This window comes from Rousettus aegyptiacus, unplaced genomic scaffold (assembly GCF_014176215.1).
Source record: "Rousettus aegyptiacus isolate mRouAeg1 unplaced genomic scaffold, mRouAeg1.p scaffold_m13_p_5, whole genome shotgun sequence".
In the NCBI taxonomy this organism is placed as follows: domain Eukaryota; kingdom Metazoa; phylum Chordata; class Mammalia; order Chiroptera; family Pteropodidae; genus Rousettus; species Rousettus aegyptiacus.
This window is the reverse complement of record NW_023416308.1, coordinates 75776102-75796413: the sequence shown is the minus strand read 5'-3', so window position 1 is coordinate 75796413 and position 20312 is coordinate 75776102. Positions and strand designations below refer to the sequence as shown.

The following is a 20312-nucleotide window of genomic DNA, read 5'->3' as shown; positions in this document are numbered from 1 at the left end:
CACAGCTGTCAGTTGGAAGAATTAGGTGGATGAATGATTCAGTCTGCCCCAGGGATTGACTTTCAGTATCTAGTTATTTTTGAAGCTTGATCTGCATTTGTGGTATAGAGCTGTGGTTGTGTCTGGCTGGATTTACTGCCTATTATGTGCAGAAAGAACCCCATAAATTATCCCCTGAGTTCAGGACAAAGCTCAGCTTCCCAAAGGTTTTCTGTTTGAGGTATCTATATCTGGCCTGAACCTTTGAGAGGAGTCATTCCTGAAAGCATCCATTCTGCAGTAGCTAAAGTGGCTCTAAGTGGAGCAGTCCCAATCTCTTTTATGGCTTCAAGCCCAAGCCCCTCAAATTTGGAGCTACAATGAGGATTTGTTAGCACCTACACTAGTTCCCTCTCGTCAAAACATCCCATTCTTAGACCACAAAGTTAGCACATCTAATTTCGAACTGATTCTATTTATAAAAAAATTCTGGCATTTTCCCCTGGTTCTGTTCCTGATGCCATTTCCTTTTAGATTTATACTCTTAGTCATTTTAGTTGGTTTCTTAAGGGTGGGAATGCAAAAGGAGAAGTTGAACACCTTTTTCATGCCATTATCTTTCCTGGGAATCTGTCAAAGTCTGTGACATGCATTAAGGGAAAGATGCTCTATGATCATGTATTTCCTTCCTAGGCACAGGATTGGGTTCTCCATAGTGTACCTGCACCAGATTTCAAAGTGGACTCCACCTCCAGGCACAAGTGCCTGTGCCGAGAAGGCACTGAGTAGGAGTCTTTGCACTGGAACTTCGGCTGGCAACAGGAGAGAGTGATGGTGCTCACTATTAAAGATGGGATCTGGAACACAGAGTGCGGTTGCAGATCTGAAGGGCTTCAGAGTGATTCCTTTGGAAAAGAAAAACAATACAGAATAATCCAACATATCATTCAATGTTGTATATGTAGTAAGATGGTATGTTAATATCCAGTATTATTCAATTTTATCCTCAGTAATATTCCTATAAAGAAGAAAAAGCAGCTATTATTACTCTTACTTCACAGATGAGGATATGGACATCTTGAGGTTACATGCTTAACCTAAAGGTCTTAGAGTTGGTAGGTCACAGACCTGGAACCAGAATCTGTATCTTCAAATTGTGTTATTCCTACCAGGTCCATTCCCCTACTAGCTATGGTACCTAAGGTCTTGTGGTAATACAGAAGAGATCCCTTTGTTGGTGAACAATGAATGAAAGTTCCAATACTTGTTAGCCTGTTTATTTTTAATTTTTTAAATTTTTTTTTAAATTATAGCCATCTTAAAGGATATGAAGTGGTATTCTGTGGTGGTTTTGATTTTCATTTCCCTAATGACTCATGATGTTAAGTATTTTTTCGTGTGCTTATTGACCACTTATGTATCTTTGGAGAAATGTCTTTTCAGATACTCTGCCCATTTTTAATTGGATTATCTTTTGATTATTGATTTGTAAGAGTTCTTTGTATATTCTGAGTACGAGGTCTGTTATTTGAATCACAAAACCAATACCCGCAGCACTTCTGCAGTTATTTGCTGATATGCTCAGAATGGCAACAAATTTGAGTCACCTGACTTGTTCATTCTAAGCTGAGGTGGAACAAGGCAACACTCTGTCTTCTTGTTTTAGCTCTCAGAAATGACTAGAATTCTTTGTTAAATTTAAAAAAAAAAAATTACATAAAGATTTAAGATTATGATCTATGTAAGATATGTATATATACAGATTTTCCCCAGAACCAATGGTTCAGTATTCTTTAATTTAGTGCTCTTGAAGACTTTATAGAATAATGAGAAGCAATTGTATGTTTATAGATGTTAAGTGAGAAGACATGTAAATGATATAAGATGGGACAAGATGTAAATAATTGTTGGATATAGGTAAATGGTATACAGAAGTTCTTTGTACTATTTCCACAACTTTTCCATAAATTTGAAGTCAAATCAAAATAAAGTTACCAAAAATTTTTTCTAAAATATAAACACTTAGTCTATCTCCTATATTGCCTAGGCAAGACTGAAAACATTGAGGAATACAAAATTCACTCAGGAAAAAAATTTCTAAGTAGATTCAATAAAAGAATCATATAAGAATGAGAAGATCTAATCTCCCAAACCCACCATTTTCAAGGAACTCAGATCCTTTTAGCATGCTGGACCGCGAGTCTTGAACTGGAAAGTAGTACTGGACATAACAATCTGCTTCTCCCCATACTGTTGCCTGAAGAGGGGTTAGTCCTTTAACCTTGTCTATATGGAGCTCAAAGTGGTGCTCCAACAATCCATTTTTTTGGTCCTCTGCCTATTAAATGAAACAGAAACCGGTGAGCTTTAAAAAGCAACTTGCTTACAATATTCCTGCTTCTCTATGAAGTCTGAGTATAGATGAAGAAATAAGCATAATTAATTAGCTGATACTAAAAACAGATATTTAATTTTCATCATATATAAGTCTCACAGCTGCTTAAGGTAATCGGATCATGCTGGATTTATTCTAGACTGTGAGACTGGTTCAATTATACGAAATCCATACATATAATCTAGTACATTATGAAACAAAGGAAAAAAAGACTATCTCAATAAAAGCTAAAAAGCCATTTGATAAAATTCAACATCTGTTGCTAATTCTAAGTACACTAAGAATAGAACGCTATGTCCTTAATACATATTTAAAGCAAGCGGGCATTAATTTATTTAATTACTACTTTTTTATTGTATTGTACTTTATTTTTATAACCAGTACAACCAAATATTTTGTTACTTAATTACTATTTTTATGAAGTTAGGAATAACACCAGAACTATTCATTAATGGTTAAGGAATACTTGGGGAGGTAGTGAATACACTGTTAGTGAAGGTACTAATAACAATAATGTAGTTATTATTTACTATGAGCCAGGGACTGTACTAAGCCCTTTACTTATATTAGCTAATTTAACTCGCAAAGCTAATAACAGTGGAACCAAGATCTGAACTCAGGTAGTCTGACTTCAGAGCCAAAGTTCTTTACCTCTACTCTATACAGCTTCAGCAGATACTAGATAATTAATTATTGGGAATATTCAAAGGGGGAATTCTGGATTCAGGTGAGGGTCAGACTGTACGATTTATACATACTTAACATTTGAATTACTAATCCAGTAAAATTGGAACAGAGATTGCATTAGGTCTTTGCTTTGAAATCTAAAACCATATGTCAGTGATGTCTGCTCAAAAACCTTCCTTATGGAAACATAAAACTTATAATTTGATTCCCCAGAGAAGAAAAATGTAGGAAAAATAACCTCTCCAAATTACAGCAGCTGCCTAATTTGGCCATACGGTATTACAGTTATTTAAAAATTCAGTTCTGCAGATGCTGAACTGGATGAGGGAGGAAAACAGTTGTATTTGTTGATATCTAATCTTTCGAGGACTTCTTCTGTGTGTATAGTGAGTAAGTTTTTTTTTAGTATGGGATTTAACAAAATCTCAGTCTACACTGCAATGTGAGGGTCATATAATACATAATATTTGGGACTATTATAAATGATTTTCCTTTGTGTTTTTATGTCATTTTTAAATAAAAATAAAACACTACCTATTGATAGACCTTATTAAAGAAAAAGAAAAGAGTTCAAAACAAACAAAAGTCTACTAATAGATATTTTCCTAATAGTTCTTCCTTTGCTAGAGACATTAAATTTGTCATTCAGATTAATACTGAAACAAGTAACATACTTAAATGGTGTGGAGACTGAGATTTGGCTATACTAGGTATCAAGAGAGTCTAAACATAAGATATGAGAGGACATGATATAGTGGCTCTGGAGTCAGAAAACCTGTGTCTGAACTCCAGTTCTCTCATTCTTAGCTATAAGACCCAGGACAAGTAACATGACCTCTTTGATTCTGTTTCATCACCTATAAAAGAGAATGACAATGACCCACCACCTGCAGTTGTTAGGAAAATAAACATGATAAAGTATGTCAAGTTGCTTTCTCAGCTGTACAGCACTATACAAAACTAATTACTTTTAGGTTATTAGAAAAGCAACGAACTTCACTATAACTTTCCAAAATGGATTTGGTTAAGAAACAGAATAAGATTTTGCTGGCTTATATTTGGGATCACTCTCCATCTCCCAACCCCCAAAATTTTCCCTCGGATTAACTTTTTTTTTCTAAAATAAGATTATTATTATTTTTTTTTAAATAAGATTTTTTTTTTTTAGAGCAGTTTAAAGATTCACTCCAATATTTTTTAAGGGTGATTAACTTAGTAAATTAGAGGATTAAGACCTGGTTGTTCAATTAGGTTTTCCTTATAAATTAAAGGAGCTCAGAGGGTCACAGATATCCATTTAAACCATAAAGAGAAACGCCAATGATTCATTTGATCTGCAGAAAGCACTGGAGTGTAATTATGTTCTTTTGTTAAGCCTTTCACTAGTGAAGTAAGAATCTGGGGCAATGGTTTCACCAAAACATGCAAGACAAGATATGATATATGAAATATGCTAAGAGAGTAATCTAAGTGCTCTTACCTCACACAGAAAAAAAGGTAACTAGTAGGTAACTAGGTAAAGTGATGGATATGCTAATTAGCTTGACTGTGATAATCACACTGTACACCTTAAAATGAGATTATTGGTTTTATAAATAATTAAGTGTTTAGTTACTACCATAGCAATGGATGCTACAGACGGTGGGTCCAGAAAATGGGGTGGCCTAGGGCTGAAGGGAGGAAGTGTTCCTTCTTCATTCTTTAATCTTTGTAGTGCCATTATCTGATCCGAAGAACCCATAGCTAAAAAGACTCGAAGACTCCCATTTTGCTGGCCTGAGAACACATCAATCACAGGCATGTAGCTGTCGACAGCAACAACTGGGTACTGAGCATCAAGCAGCAGGCGAGAAATCTTGGGATCTCTAAAGGGAGAGAAATTGTTCATGAGCAAGTAACAATCATCAATCATGTCACAGAGTTGCCTCATTTCTTACTTGGCTAATTTTCTCAATTTGTTAAAAATGGATCTACAACTAGAAAAATAATGGTTTGAAAAAATATGATTCTATCTATAAATCCATCAAATAAAAATTACAAGGCAGATAAGTTCCGAATGTAGCAATCTGAGTTCAGGGAATGTGTCTGATTTATCTCAGTGTCATCATGACCCATCTCCAGTGTCTAGGATGGAGCACTATCTCAGTAGAGACCAACTGAATTGCATTATTTTACAGGTATATAGTGTGGTCAACCAAAAAAAAAAAATACGGACTTTGGAGTCTGGCAGATAAGATTTAGATAATATTACTAATAATACCATCTACTGGGTGCTTACTATGTGGCAAGTGCTTTACAGAATTTCTATAATCCTTCTAACACTTCTAAGGTTGATATTGTCCACTACTGACAGGTTAGAAAAAGTCCAGTATTCTTCATTATACCATAATGAATTTTAGCTTTGCCTCTTACTTGCTGTTTGACGCTAAGTAATCAATTTAACCTTTCTACATCTGTTTCCTCATCTTTAAAATGTAGGTAATAAAACTTCCATCAAAGGGCTGTTGTTAGGACTAAATGAGATAACAAATATAAAATACCAACTATGATGCTTAGTATATGGTAAGTGCTCAGTAATTGGTAGCTACTATTGTTTTATGCTCTCTCAGTAAAGGGGTCAAGTGAAATGAGAAGGGAAGGGGAATACCAGATCAGGCAAATACCACAACTAAAAAAGAAGAGGAAAAAGCCCAAAGCCTATAGCTGGCAGTGGCCAGGATTCCAGCAGTACTCCTTAGCCTGACCATGCTTTCCAATGTTACCATCAATAAGTATTTAACTGTTCACAGAAGCCTTACCCATTTATTTTCTCACTAGATTCTCACACTTGCTCCAAGAGGGAGACAGGGGATCTAGCCTCACCCTCATTTTACAGACATGAAAAGAGCCAGAGAGGTTGACTTCTCCAAATTAAAGGACAAGTTTCCTCATTTGCAAAACGGGAATAATGAAAATACCTCCTGCGGTTATAGAAAGGCTCACAGTGAGACAATGTCCACAAAAGTACTCTTTGTAAAATATAAAACACAGCATTTACAACACATGAGAAAGCTGTTAGGAAAGAGGTCAGTGCTAAAATAATTAAAAATCAGCACCTTGAATCAAAACAAAAATGAATAGTCTGTACTGACAGAAATCATCTTCAGATAAACCAATACCCTGTGTTGGGTAGTGATAAGTAAGGTACAGTAATCAAATCTGAAGGTTTAAAAGACAATATTCAGTATAGAAATCTTGCAAATGGCTGATGTGAATACTAGTTTTGTGACAGTGATAAATCATTAGTTTATGAGGTGGTACCCTTTGACAGCAGAGCTTCTTAGTGAGGAGAATGAACTCTATAGAGTCAGGCTCTCTGGGTTCTAACCTGGTTCTACTACTTATGATATATATGACATGTTATTTAACTTCTCTGTGCCTCTGTTAACTCATCTGTAAAATAAGGAAAATAAAAGTTACCTGCCTCAGAGGATTGTTGTGAGGATTAAATGACTTGATGGGATAAGATTCTTAGCATAGGACCTGAAACATGGTAAGCAGTATTTCTAAGACTGCTTTAACATAGGGGAAAGAACAGAAACTATCCTGAATTTGAAAAAAATCCTCCAAGGAATTATAGGGCTAGTCATATTTGAAAACCATAAGAATTCTTCTTCAGTCCATACAAAGTTAAAGATGTAAAGTAAAGAATACTCCAAAAGATCCTATTTACTTGAATGACATGTAAAACTGATGGAGGGGGAGTTTCACCAGCCCGAGCAGCTTGTCCTGTCCTGGGCTCCGCACCTTGTTCCAAGTTTCGATTACCATCACATTGTTCTTAAGCCTTTCCAAGTATTTGGGAGACAGAGAGACAGGAATCACCTGAGGAGAGGAACGAACAAAAAATAAAAGCTCACACCTGAGACAAATGACTGATTCATACTTCCATTCAACATACAATTACTGAAAGCCTACTGTGTGTCATGCACAGTGCTAGGAGCTAAAGATATTAAAACAAAACCCAATCTCCATCCTCAGTCTGAAGCCACAGTCTGGTGTGACAGACCAACATATATAAAGGACAAATATGAAATGGTATAAGCTCTCTGATGACAAAGCTCATATAGATGGGACTTTGGAGACACACAGAGTTATCAGACGTGTCAATCGTGGCACCTGCCAAGCTCATTCAACTTTTTCTAAGGTAAAATGACCCAGTTGTAATGTAAACAAACCTCTGTTGAAAGGCTGATGTTTTTGAAACAAAGACGGCTACTGATTAGAAAAGGGTTGAGGACCCAAAGTGTAGCAATCCATCGGTTGAGTGGTATAGTACATTGCAAAAAGCTCTGCCCAACAGGTGTTATGGTAAATAGCAAGGCCAACTGATCATCTGGATTTTCGGTATAAAAGTACTCTAGAATTGGCCAGCCAGTTGAAAGAGAGAAGAAAAGTCACAAAGACACCTAGAGATCTAGAGCCAAGAGGAGGTCAAATTAATGACAGAATCAAGGGTCCACCAATTTGAAGGAATCCAACCTGCAGTACAGCATCAAAAGCAGAGGAAAGAGAAGACCCAATTATGAAATCAACAGAAAACATTAGAAGCAAAAGGGTAAAACCATAAATGATATAAGGCACAATTAGAGGAAGATACCAGGAGAGCAGAGCCACTTTGTATCTAAGAAACTCCAATTACTTAAGGTACCCCAAGTACATGTTTCCTAAAACCGAAAAAAAAAGTAGAACACATCAATCTAACCTACAGATAGGGAGATTTCAGAGGGAACTGCCAGGAGAAAGTAACCCTAAATCGTATGGATAAGCAGGAATTAACTAGTACAAAAATTTTTGACTAACAGGAGTCATGAAAGTTGAGGAGAAATTCCAGGCTGAAGGAAGAACACTTGTAAAGACACAAGAGGTAGGAAAAGAGAATGTTTAGGAAATTGCAAGCAGCTGAGCATAATTAGACAATCTAGTGTGAGGAAAGAGTGGCAAGAGTCAAGATTACATAGGTACAGACAGTCTTAAAGGGTCTTGTAGTCCAAACTAAGGATTAGGACTCTATCCTGAGGCTATGGGGAATCATTGAGAGTTTTACAGCGGGGCGGTGAAATATTAAGGGTTAGTGTTTTAGCAAGATCATTCCTATTGGTGCATAGAGAAAGGGACAGGGAGTGACCAGAAACAGGCCAGTCTGAAAGCTTTTTGGAATGAGAACGAGAGCCTGAATGAAAGCAATGGCAATGAGGATTTATTCCAGAGATAACTAAGTTTGCACATTTATGGACTTGGTGAAGAAATATGTAAGAGTCCAGGACAACCATCTTTCATTTACATATCTTTATGGAATATCTGCAATATGCCATGTGATGTGTTAGGTGTCAAGTGTAAAGTGTTTCTGAGATATCCTGGTGGGGATGACTAGCAAGCAGTTAAATACAGAGATGTGAAACTGGAAGGCAATGTCTGGCCTACAGAGAAGTGTGGATTTGTAAGTCATATAAATGAGAGCTGAAGCTATGGGAGCAGATGTGGTGACCACAGGGAAAAGGAGGTTTGGAAAAATTTCAAGGATAGACAAATGACTAGGACCACCGATAATTAAAAGTAAGAGAAAGGGAGACATGCTGAGGTCATTCTTCTTCTCCTACTGGCCCAATGACCAAAAAGAACAGCTGTTGAGTCAGGAAGAAAATAAAAGAATAGAATTGCAAAAATCAAGAAAAAAACAATTTAAGCAACAGCATCAAATTCTACTGATTTGAGTGTTGAAATAAGTGGAGAAACAAATAAGAGAAAAAATAAATAAAAAAAGGAGAGACCGGAGAAAAAGAAGAGGAAGGCAGAAAAGTTTAACGCTATGTCTTTTTCCTAGAGGAAGCAGCAAGGAACAGAACTCAGAATTCAGGTAAAAGACATATTGAGAAACTGAGACGAGACAAAAAAATAAAGATAGAAACAATTTAAAAATGCCAGCAATGTCTTTTCCTCTTTCCATTCAATAGTGGGATTGGCTCTGCACTTCAGATAATGGCAAGGGCCCTGCCAGTCTGAACATTCTAGATTTCCTTAACAATGGCATTATGACTTTGGAAACATACTTGTCTCCCACCCCAAATGGGTATGACATGTTAAGACATGTACAAAGTTACCTGAGAAAAGTTAAAGACTGGTTGTGTTGTGCCCCATGCGATGATAGATCTGGTGACTTCCTCTGTGCTGAAGAGTTTGCAATTAAAATAAACATTGCATGGTGGTTGTTTTTCAGATTCTCCAGTAATGAAATCTTTCCCATCTGGCACCATCAATAGCACATGCAACAGCAAAGCACTCTCTTTTGTTGACCTATCTGTCCGATTTACTAAATTGTGAGAGGCTGGCACAGCCATGAAGGCTGAAGAATATGGTGCAACAGGACTTGGTGACTTTGAGTTGGGGAACACCAAATTCTGTGCTTCCTTTGCAGCTTCTTCATGTACTTGATTTAGGTTCTGTGGATTTTTGGTACAGGTAACACGTTGGCTAGGTTCTGGTAGTTTCTTATCTGGACTTGTAACAGCACAAAGTGGGGTATGTTGGGTACTGCTATTTAACTTAGTCTTGACACCAGTGAAATCTTTGTTATCTATAACAAGTTCCATAGTTACCTACAGAACACAAAAGGAAGAGTGAGTAGGAATCTTTTCTAGAATCAGAATCAGAATTTTGGAGTAGATGTAGCATTAGATTGTTAGGAAATAAATTAATTCATACTCTAATACCATAACAATAAGAACATTAATAAACTGCATATATATTACCTTACTGGTATTAAGCTAGACAGATGATTCATTAAAAATATAATATAATATAATGTAAATGAGATGAGCCTGGAACATAATCTTGTGCTGGAAAATAAGAACATGTTCAGAAAAGGATGGAGACACAGAATCCAGTTGAAGTGGCTCTCACTGGCCAAATCTGAGACAACTTGAGCATCAAAATGAATAATAATAGTAATAGATTATAACCAATTGAATAATGTACCAAGCCATGAGTATGTACCAATATAAACGAATATGGTAGATGGGTCAACTCTTCGATATAGTAGGATGCCAATTAATAAATGTACAAGGAATGATGGAGTTAATGGTGGAGTTAGAAATCATCTTTCAATCATCATAGTAATAAGTGATTTAGGTAAACCCCAGTGGAGAACATTTCACAAAATAAATAGCCTTACCACCATCTCCCTATTTCCTCCCAGGTACTCACTATCACATTATACCTTTTATTCCTTCACAGCACTTCTGTTGCCCTATTTAAATATAAGCTGCAAGAGCAGAGACCCTGATTTTCTTGTTCATCGTTGTATTCTCAGGGCTAACCAGTAATACATGTGCCATAAATAACTGCCTGAACTATATCTACATACCTTGAGGGGGCCAAGTGGAGTCTGACCATTTTCTGGTTGCACTGGAAGCTGGTCACTGAAAGAAAGTAGCTCAGACTGAATGACAGCTCTCAAAGGCAGTGATGCAGATCCAATGACTTCTGGCTGGGAGAAGAAAGAAAAGTTTGGGTTAAATTAAAGAGGATACATAGGGAACTTTAACTGAAGTGACAAAATATGATATCTTATAAAGGAATCCATGACGTAAATAGCTTAATTATTTGACTGAGGCAACTCTAAGCAGCCCATATTCTGCCATATTTTGGTTGGGTTTCAGTACTTCTCCCTAGAAGATTATAGAGGATTTCATGAGTCACAAAAAAGTTGGAAGATTATCTTTTTCTATTTTTAAGAGTTTATTTATTTTTTTATGAAAATGTTCAACTTTACTCTTAAAAATACAAAATGAAATTAAGATACAAATTTTGCCATTAAAGCTAGGAAAATTACAAAACACTATCCCTGATTCTATCAAGGTTATGGAGAAACAGGCTGTCATTTGCTCAAAGTTGGGAAATATAAACTGGTAACATGCTTTTGGACAGAAAATTTGGCAATAACTATAAAAGCTTTGAATATTCATTTGTGCTCTTTGACCCAGTAATTTCACTTCTGGGAATTCATACTAAAGAAATAATAAATATATCAAAAGCTTATACATAAATAAGTATATTTTAAAATGTAACAGAGAAATAACTAGATGTTCAATAATCAAATTATTAATTATAGCACATTTCTACAATGAAATAATATGTAGCTATTAAAATAATGTTTACAAAAAGTATGAATATAAACAATATTTATTGTGATGTTTGGTAAAAAAATAGGGTATTAAATTATCTATTTAGTAAATCTTAAAATATTTATAAAATTGTAAGTAAAAGATTAAATATATATTTTTGAAAAAATGAATAAAAACCCTCAAGACAATGTTAAATAAAAAAAGGATAAAAATTGCATACAAAATTATCCTAACATGTCAAAGATTTACATATATTATATTGATTTTAAAAAGATAAAAGAGACATACAAATAGTAACAATAGCTATTTCTTGGTGAGAGGATTATATGTAGGTGATTTTTGTTTTTTAAAAATATTTTTCAAGTTTCTATTAAAAACATGTATAATTTTTTAAAATTAGAAAAAAACTCATTAACTAGGCAATTCCATGTAATTATAGTGAAATGTTTATAGAGGCAATTTTGAAGTCATAGAATTATGTGTTTTTCTTCCTCTTTCTATTTTTCTGGATTTTCCAGAAAGAATTTGTATTATTTATAGCCTCTAAAAATGCAAACAAAAAGAAAACAACATGCATTCCTCATGCTATCCATACCAAAGAGGAGGAGGTCAAAGATTACAAAAGCTACTTGTTCACTGAAGGAAGTAAAAACTGCTCATGATAGTTACTGATTTATGATTAAAATCCAGTTGCAAATGGATCTTATAATTTGGAATGAGTTGATCAAAACTGCTACCCTCATTACATTACTTTGGACATGGGCTGGATACTTTGTATATTCTGTCTGAAAACAGAAAGCAGAATCTCAAATTGAGGGTAACAGCATATATCAATCCAAATACTCAATTCTCCATAGTAGGTAGCACAGGAAAGACATTAAGGACTTAGAATCTAAAGTCTAGAGATTTGGGATCGAGTCTTGGCTTTGTCTTTTATTAGGTTGGGTGATCTTAGAAAAGTTACTTCACTTAATCTCAGTTTCGTGATCTGGAAAATGAAGATAATGTCTCTATTCCACTAAGCTGTAAAGATTAAATTTGACGGTGTATTCATATAGAGCCTTTAGCATATCCGGTCTATATCAAACTGCAAATAAAGCATAATATCTGGTCCAAAATAAACAACAAACAGTGATTAACAATAATAATAATAAATAATAATCATAAGCATTTAGTATTGTTTGAAACTAGAGAAATTCCTAATTTAGGCAAAATATAATTTTAAATATGCTCCAAATCCCTGGAATAAATGGTAAAGCAAAGGTCAAAATCACTGGAAGTACCTTTATCTGTGAGTTTTTCTTTGTGTAAATTTGGAAAATGAGGTTGGAATTCCACCAGTGTTCTATCATCGGGCCACCAAACTGTACTGGAAACACAAATCTCTGCTGGAATTTCACCACTGTAAGGAAAAACAGATACATTAGTACATGTCATGCTACCCAACTAGAGCCATCATTGAACCATACTTTGATACCACCCACCTCCCTTTCAAATCTAACTAAAATTTCTTTCAAGAGTCTTGCCAGTGTTAACATCACAAAAATGTTAGGAAATGAAGGAGTAAAGACAAAGAGAAAACCCTGGGTTCAGAGAAGAAAAGCAGTGCTATTTTGCTCTGCTTTGTGATGAGAAATGAATGACAAACCTATGAGCATAAGATATATTAAGAGATTCCATACATTTCACTGGGTATAAGGTAATATGACTTAACTGTTTTCAAAAGACGAGTTGATAGGAAGTGTAACAAAAGAAGGGGGCTGGTTGGAGGTGGAACGATGAAGGTAAATGAAGAGAAGGAAGAATTGAATCAAAAACTATAATAATGCAAATGAGTTTACTTTCTGGCTAAAGACTAGGGGACTCCTACTGTCACACTCAGACAAGGTCCCAGGTATTCATGTGAGTTAGCAGTTTTAGGTGGGGTAGAGTCTGTTTCTTGGATGAAAGGGAAGGAGTTTCTGCTATAATACCAACTGTAAATGGGATAAGGTGATGGTAATATTTGAGGCTGTTCACTGCTATGGGGCTTTAACAGGTTAAAAGAAAAGAATATGGAACTCAAATCCTTTGATCTGAGTTAAGTTCTGTTACTTACTAGTAAGCACCTCAGCCACAAATTATCACCTGTAAAATGATCTTCCAGTCCATTCACTTCTAGACCCTTAAAACAGATCTGAAGAACCCTCACAAAAGACCCAGTTACGGGAAGAATCCACTATCTCTAGTACTCATTCAAACTGTCCATTTTGACCTACTGATCTATTCACGTTCCCCATCTTAATTCTTGACTTTGTTTACTTCTCTTGGTACTCATGGACACATTCTGGGTCTTGCTATCTGGATCCATACATAGGAACTGTCAATAAAAGGTCTGGGTGCAGGACGCCCACACCCACTAGACAAGTTTACCTGTTTATATTCTAAGGGGAAAGGAAGTAAGACAACACTACACCTCACTAGTGTGAAGAGAAGATTTGCTAAAGCACTTTGGATACTACAAAATCCTTTGTATGCAAACAGAACCCTATTTCCATCTGGTGCCACACAGGTTTCTCCTTACTACCTAGGTACATTTTTGCCTTGTATTATCGTATTTCTCACATAATTCTCGGCTCTTTAAGTTCATGGGTTTTTTTTTTTCTTTTTTAGGTCATTTTTACCACTAAAAGTGAGTTAAAGCAATAATGGAAGAATTAATTCATGTAAATAAATTGCTAACAATTTTTAAGTTGGAAGGGATCCTGAAAATACCTAGTCTCGTCCATATTATTTTTAAGAGAGGCCCGCAGATGCAGTGATTTTGTCTAAAAGTCACACAATTAGTGTGTGATATAATGAGAACTAAAACTCTGTCTTCCATTTCCTGGCTCGATGCTTCTTCCACACTTCTCATATGATCGCCATGGGGAGAACTCAACCACTGTGACTAATAATGCATTCACTACAAGCGACAGAGGTTAAGAGCACACAATTTGGAATTAAAAAAGTTAAAATTCTAGGTTCAAATTCTAGTTTTACCATAAACCAGCTGTATTATCTTAGACAAACTAAGTGATTTTCATACTTTAGTTTCTTCTTTCCTCATCTCTGTGTGTTTTAATTTAAAGACTAAATGATTATTACATATAATACACTGAGTCAAGTTCTTAATAGGATGTTTAGTTCCCAATAAATGCTACTATTAGTACCATACTATTTTAGAGTTCAATGCTTTTACATTCATTTTCCCATTTGACTATCTATTAATCCCTTTATGTAGTCATAAAGGACTAAGGAAGTTCTTTATTTTCTGATATGAAAACTACTAAAATATAACATTAAAGTAAAGATGCAGAACAGTGTATATGGTCCACTAACACCTGAATAAAAATGGGAGGAGGGCAAAAAAATACACATATTTGCTTTTATATGCATAAAATATCTTAGCAAGGATATAAAAGAAACAACATTGTCTGACTTCAAAAATGAGACTTTGGAACTTTGAACCACACAAATAAATTTAATTTAATTCAAAAACCAAATAAACAAAACAAAGCAAAATAAAAAAATTTTAACTCCAATGTTACCAGACTGTATAGGAAAGTTAGGTCCTTTCTTTTATTTCTCAAACTACTTCCTAGAGAAGAAACTTAATACTGATGAACTGTTCATGGATGAAACTGGAGAAACCAGGCAAAGGTATTCTCAAAATCTGTTGGAAAAGCAGCCACGACTTTGGATGGCAGGAATATAAGTGTTTATTATATTACCCTTTTACTTTTCTGTATTAGAACTATTTGAAACAAAATAGAAAAAAAAGACAACACCAAAAGCATAAACAACAACAATAAGAATAGTTAAAAAGGAATACATCAAAATTAAAAACTTTTGTGCTATATATGATACTATTTAGAAAGTGAAAGGACAACCCATAGAATGGGAAAAAAATACCTGAAAATCATAGATCTGATAAGAGTCTTATATCCAGAATATATAAAAAACTATTAAAATGAGCAAAGGACTTAAACAGACATTTGTCCAAAGAAGATGTACAAATGGATAGCAAGCACATGAAAAGATGCTCAATATCATTAGTCATTAGGGAAATGCAAATCAAAACTACAATGAACTACCACTTTATACCCACTAGTATGGCTAGAATAAAAATATATTGGAAAATAACAAGTGTTGGTGAGGATGTGGAGAACTGGAACCCTTAAACATTTATATGAGAATGTACAATGGTGAAGCAGCTGTTGAAGAGAGACTGACAGTTCTTAAAATAATTAAAAGATACAGTTTACCATATGACCCAGCAATGCCACTATTAGGTATATACCCCAAAGAAATGAAAACATATGTCAATACAAAAATGGGTACATAAAGGTTCATAGTAGCATTATCCATTAAAGACGAAAAGTAGAAACACTTCAAATACCCATCAACTGATGAATGAATAAATAAAATGTGGTATAGCCTTGAGTAAAATATTATACAGCCATAAAAGAAATATGGATGAAACTTGAAAATGTTATAGATTAAAGGAGCTAGTCATAAAAATCATATGTAATTCAATTTTTATGAATGTCTAGAATGGGAAAATTGATGAGACAAAAAATAGATTAGGAGTTGCTTAGTACTGAGGGCTGAAAAGGCAATTGAAGAGTGAATTCTAATAAGTATGAGATTTATTTTGTGGGGAATGAAAATGTTCTAAAATTAGATTGTGGTGATGATTGTATAATTGAATTTGCTAAAATGCATTGAATTCTACACTTCAAATGGGTAAATTGAATGGCATGTAAATTATATCTTGACAAAGTTGTTCTTAAAAAGAGAAGAGAGAGAACATGACAGAGTGAGAGACGTCTTCAGACCTCTCCCCCTGAAACAACAATAAACTGAACATCTAAAACTCAACAAAAAACATCCAAACTGCACACCAGTATTGTCTGAATATGGGATCTGTGTATAAGAGCTACCAAAGGTCAGAACCCCAGGTATCAGGCAGTGGACTAGGAGAAATAAAGAAGCTGCCTCTCGCAGCTGCTGGAGCTCCTTGCAGGAAGAAGGGGAAGGGTGAAGGTGCAGCGACTTCCCTAATCAGCCTGTCTGGAAGTGCTGCTGGAACTTTTAGCAGCCGGCAGCAGGGCCCAGTCAACAGTGCAGAAAGTGGAGAAGCAGTACGGGACTGCAAAGAAACAACAGTTGATTTTTACCAGCCCCAGATGCAAAACTGAGGCTGAGCCACAGCTCCCAACCCCCAACCCAGAGGGCCCCGCCCCCCATGCCCTCCAAGACCTATCGATAACCGTGGAGCCCCGTGGAAATTTGAGCAAACGCTACGGAAACTGTTGCTAACACTGACAGGGACTGAAACTGAGAGTAGCAAGTGTGACTAAATATCTATAAGAGAATAAAAAAGACATTTAGGCTTTATAAAGCAGGGAGCCAAGAGGCTTAGATGCGATATATTGGAAACCAAAAGAAAAGCACCTTCTTTGCAGCAGGCTAAAGAGAGACCTTTCTATAATAAATCTTCTTTTATTAACTTCCATTAATGCCCAGACTGAGAAATAGTCCATTAAACACCATGAACAACCAAAGTGACAAGGCAGCTCAGAAAGAAAGAGAAAAATCTCAAGAAAGTAAGCTTACAGACATAGAAACATGCGACTTAAATGACAGAGAATTCAGGATGATACTTCTGAAAAACTCAATGAGATACGAAACGACTGAAATCAACAATTTAAGGAATTGAAAAAACAACTAGATGAGCAGAACAAGGACACTGAAACCCTCAAAAGGAACCAAATAGAACTTCTGGAGATGAAGAACACACTGCAAGAGTTGAAAAATGAAATAGCAAGCTTGGGAAATAGAGCTGACCAAATGGAGGAAAAGATCAGTGATATCGAAGACAGAAATCTAGAAATAAATCAGAAGGAAGAAGAGAGAAACCGAAGAATGAAAAATAATGAAAGAGAAGTACGAGAACTAGCTGATACCATCAGGAGAGCAAACATAACAATAATGGACATTACTGAAGGTGAGGAAAAGGAGCAGGGACTAGAAAGCATTTTCAGACAAATAGTGGGCGAGAATTTCCCAAATCTAAAGAATGAGCTAGATTCAAGAAGTCAACAGAATGCTCAATTATCTAAAAAGGGAAAAGAAAAATGACAACAGTTGAAAGAACATGATCTAACCGTCAAGAGTTGTGAGTTATGCTCTCAGCTATGTTACTGACTTATTCCCTCGCATTAGGATAGTCGTAGCAACTTTGGACTTGTTTTCTCACTTATAAAATAAAGGAATTTGAAAAGATTCACTTCAAAATTCTTTCTGCCTCTAAGATTATATGATACTATACGAGTCAGATGAGCAATTAAGGATTCAAAAATTCTTCCAAAGCCAAAGTATCTGAGGAGCAGAAAACCAGTCTCTCTCTTACCTCCATCTATAATTTTACTGGAGGCGAGTCGAACGACCTCAGTTATCAAAGCTGTCTTTTCCAATCCATTTTTGGAAAAGCCCACTGGAAAGTGATATTCCACAAAGAAGGTGCTAAAAAATTCAAAACAAACAAAAAAAAAGGATTAAAAAATAAACCAAATAATCAATCTCTTTTTCTGCCTGATAAATACTACATATCTTTCAACATCCTATTTTCAGGAACTCAGGTCCTCAGAGGAACTACTTCCTCTCTTCAAAGCCTTTACCAATCCTGCCAGGCAGAATTAAAGGGTCCCTTCCCTTCCTTGTGCTGCCACGGCATGTTTAATATAAAACTTCTATTTTGGCTCCTATTATAGATAGCTATCTAAATGTTTCTCTCTCCTACTGACTGCAAGGTGTGTGAAAATAGACTTTAGGTCTTAATTTTCATTATTCTCTCACAGAGCTTGGGACCTAGTGGGGGATTCAATACATTTTTGTTGACCGAATGATGCATATGAAAGCACTTTACAAACCCTAAAGTGTTATATAATTATCTATTATTATTATCAGACGCTTTCCATTAATATCAATTTCTCATGTTAGAGACATACCGCTTTTTTGTTGTTGTCACCTTAGGTGGTCTTCCAGGAAAGCTTTTTTTGCCAGGGGTCATCTGAGGACTATCTGGAGGAACTCTCATTGTTTCGACGATGATTCTGACGGAATGCGTTCTACCCAGAAGGGCCAGTCTATCTATACTCAGTGCCATCACTTGGGCATCTTCTGGAGTTTTTGAGACCATCTGTTGTTCAACCAAATTTCTGAAAAGAATTCATGCAGACAGTAAGGCAGATGATCTTAGAGGCCCAATGTGAAATGATATAGCTTGCATAGGCAAGAGTCTAAAAGAGGAAAGGCAACAAGCATCTTAGTTATCAAGAATTGGAAAACAGCTTTAATCAGAATTCTGGTCCTGATCTACAGCGTAAGAAATCTCAAAAAATGTGAAAACATTCTTGTAATCTAAAGGCTTATCTCCACATAAGTACTGAAACTAATATTATGGAATTAGTTTTCCTACAAGGGATATGGACTTTACTTCAGTTACCCACTACTTTAATGTAATTGCTATCACTACTTTTGTGTATTCCTTTTCATTTGCTTTCCTTATGTATATTTTCTACATAAGCATAATACAGCATGCATATAACCTAGAACTCTGCTTTCTCCCTGAACCATTTCATCATAGCCATCTTTTCATGTTATTATTTTTTTAAGGACTGAAATACTTAATGAGTTGCAGTAACTCAATCAGTCTGATTGTGTTGGGTAAAGACAGGTCATTTCAACTTTAGATTTTGTGAACACAATCTTCATTTTCTTTTCCTCCTAAATAACATTCACAGAGAGGCTCACCTATTTTTCTTGCCTGCTGCCCTCTTCTTCAATTTATGATCTTTTGACTCCAGAACCTTAGAAGATCTGGCAAGAGCTTTCGACTGGTTCATTTTTTTAGGAGGGACAATATCATCATCTTCAGTGAAGAAATCGCTAATGCTGGTGTCAGATTTCTATGGGCGGGGAGGAGGAAACAAAAAGAGAAGCACTAAAAGATAACTGCTTTGGGGATAGCGGTAATAAAAACATTTTTCTAAAAGTAATCAAATTCTTCTCTGCATATGTATCATTGTCTTAAAGAGATAACTAATATTAGGGAGATAATCCCATGTTTATCCTGGTTATACAGAAACACCAAAAATAGCTGACCCTTGAACAACAATGGTAGTGGTATGGATCACTCCCCTCCACATGCAGTTGAAAATCCACCTATAACTTATGATTCCCCAAAAGGTTAACTACAGTCAGCCCTCCATATCCACAGATTCAACCAATTGTATATCAAAACCAGTATTTTCTGGATTTGCGATTGGGAATCCACAGATCTGAAATACTGTTTTCAATCCAAGGTTGTTGAAGCCACAGATGTGAAACCCGCAGATAAGAAGGACTGAGTTTATTGAAAAAAATCTGTGTATAAGTGGATCTGTAAGTTCGAAATGGTGTTTAAAGGTCAACTGTCATCAGAAGTTCATGAAAATAACCTACAAGTTCAGTTCAAAGAAAATAAACAAAAATAGATTCTTCTTTCAAATTCTCAATAACAACAACCACTATTTATTGACTGCCTACTATGTATCTGGTACTATGCTAAATGTAGCATATGTATTTCTAACATAACATTTTGATGTGTCCTTATCTCAATTTTTACAAGTAAGAAAGCTGAGAGAAGTTAGGCAGCTTTTTTATGATTCTAGCTCTATTTAGGAAAGGCAGATTTTGATCTCCATAGGTTCCAAAGCCTGTATTTCTACCATGGTTTGAAGCAAAATGTCTGGGAAAATGTCACCCAACTATATGAAGGCACAGACTGTTTTTTTTTTCCCCCACCACTTCATACTACTAATAATTCATTCTGATTTAAATCTTGCTAAGATGAACTGTTTATTGTAAGTCACAAATTTCTTTATTGGAGGAACTATTGGTCAAGCCCCATTAATTATTATTTTGAGAAAAGGCAGCTACCATAATTGACTGATCAGGCCTTTCTACCACAAAATGCAAAATAAAGAAACCAGTGTTCTAATTATTTGATTATAGTTATGTAG

The 20312-nt window shown here is 35.5% G+C and overlaps 1 protein-coding gene across 8 annotated transcripts in view; it reads right to left on the bottom strand.

The window, feature by feature from the left end:
- C2CD3 (C2 domain containing 3 centriole elongation regulator) overlaps positions 1–20312 on the bottom strand; it is a 108443-nt gene that overhangs the window by 50462 nt on the left and 37669 nt on the right. For all 8 annotated transcript variants that reach the window (XM_016161429.2, XM_016161432.2, XM_036221348.1 and 5 more), the window contains exons 9-18: positions 19063–19217; positions 18258–18467; positions 17660–17772; positions 12507–12625; positions 10464–10586; positions 9202–9696; positions 6774–6925; positions 4680–4926; positions 2137–2317; positions 701–884 (exon numbers count right to left, since the gene is read on the bottom strand). In XM_016161429.2, coding sequence (XP_016016915.2) covers positions 701–884; positions 2137–2317; positions 4680–4926; positions 6774–6925; positions 9202–9696; positions 10464–10586; positions 12507–12625; positions 17660–17772; positions 18258–18467; positions 19063–19217 — 1979 coding nt within the window. The remainder of the gene's footprint in view (positions 1–700; positions 885–2136; positions 2318–4679; positions 4927–6773; positions 6926–9201; positions 9697–10463; positions 10587–12506; positions 12626–17659; positions 17773–18257; positions 18468–19062; positions 19218–20312) is intronic.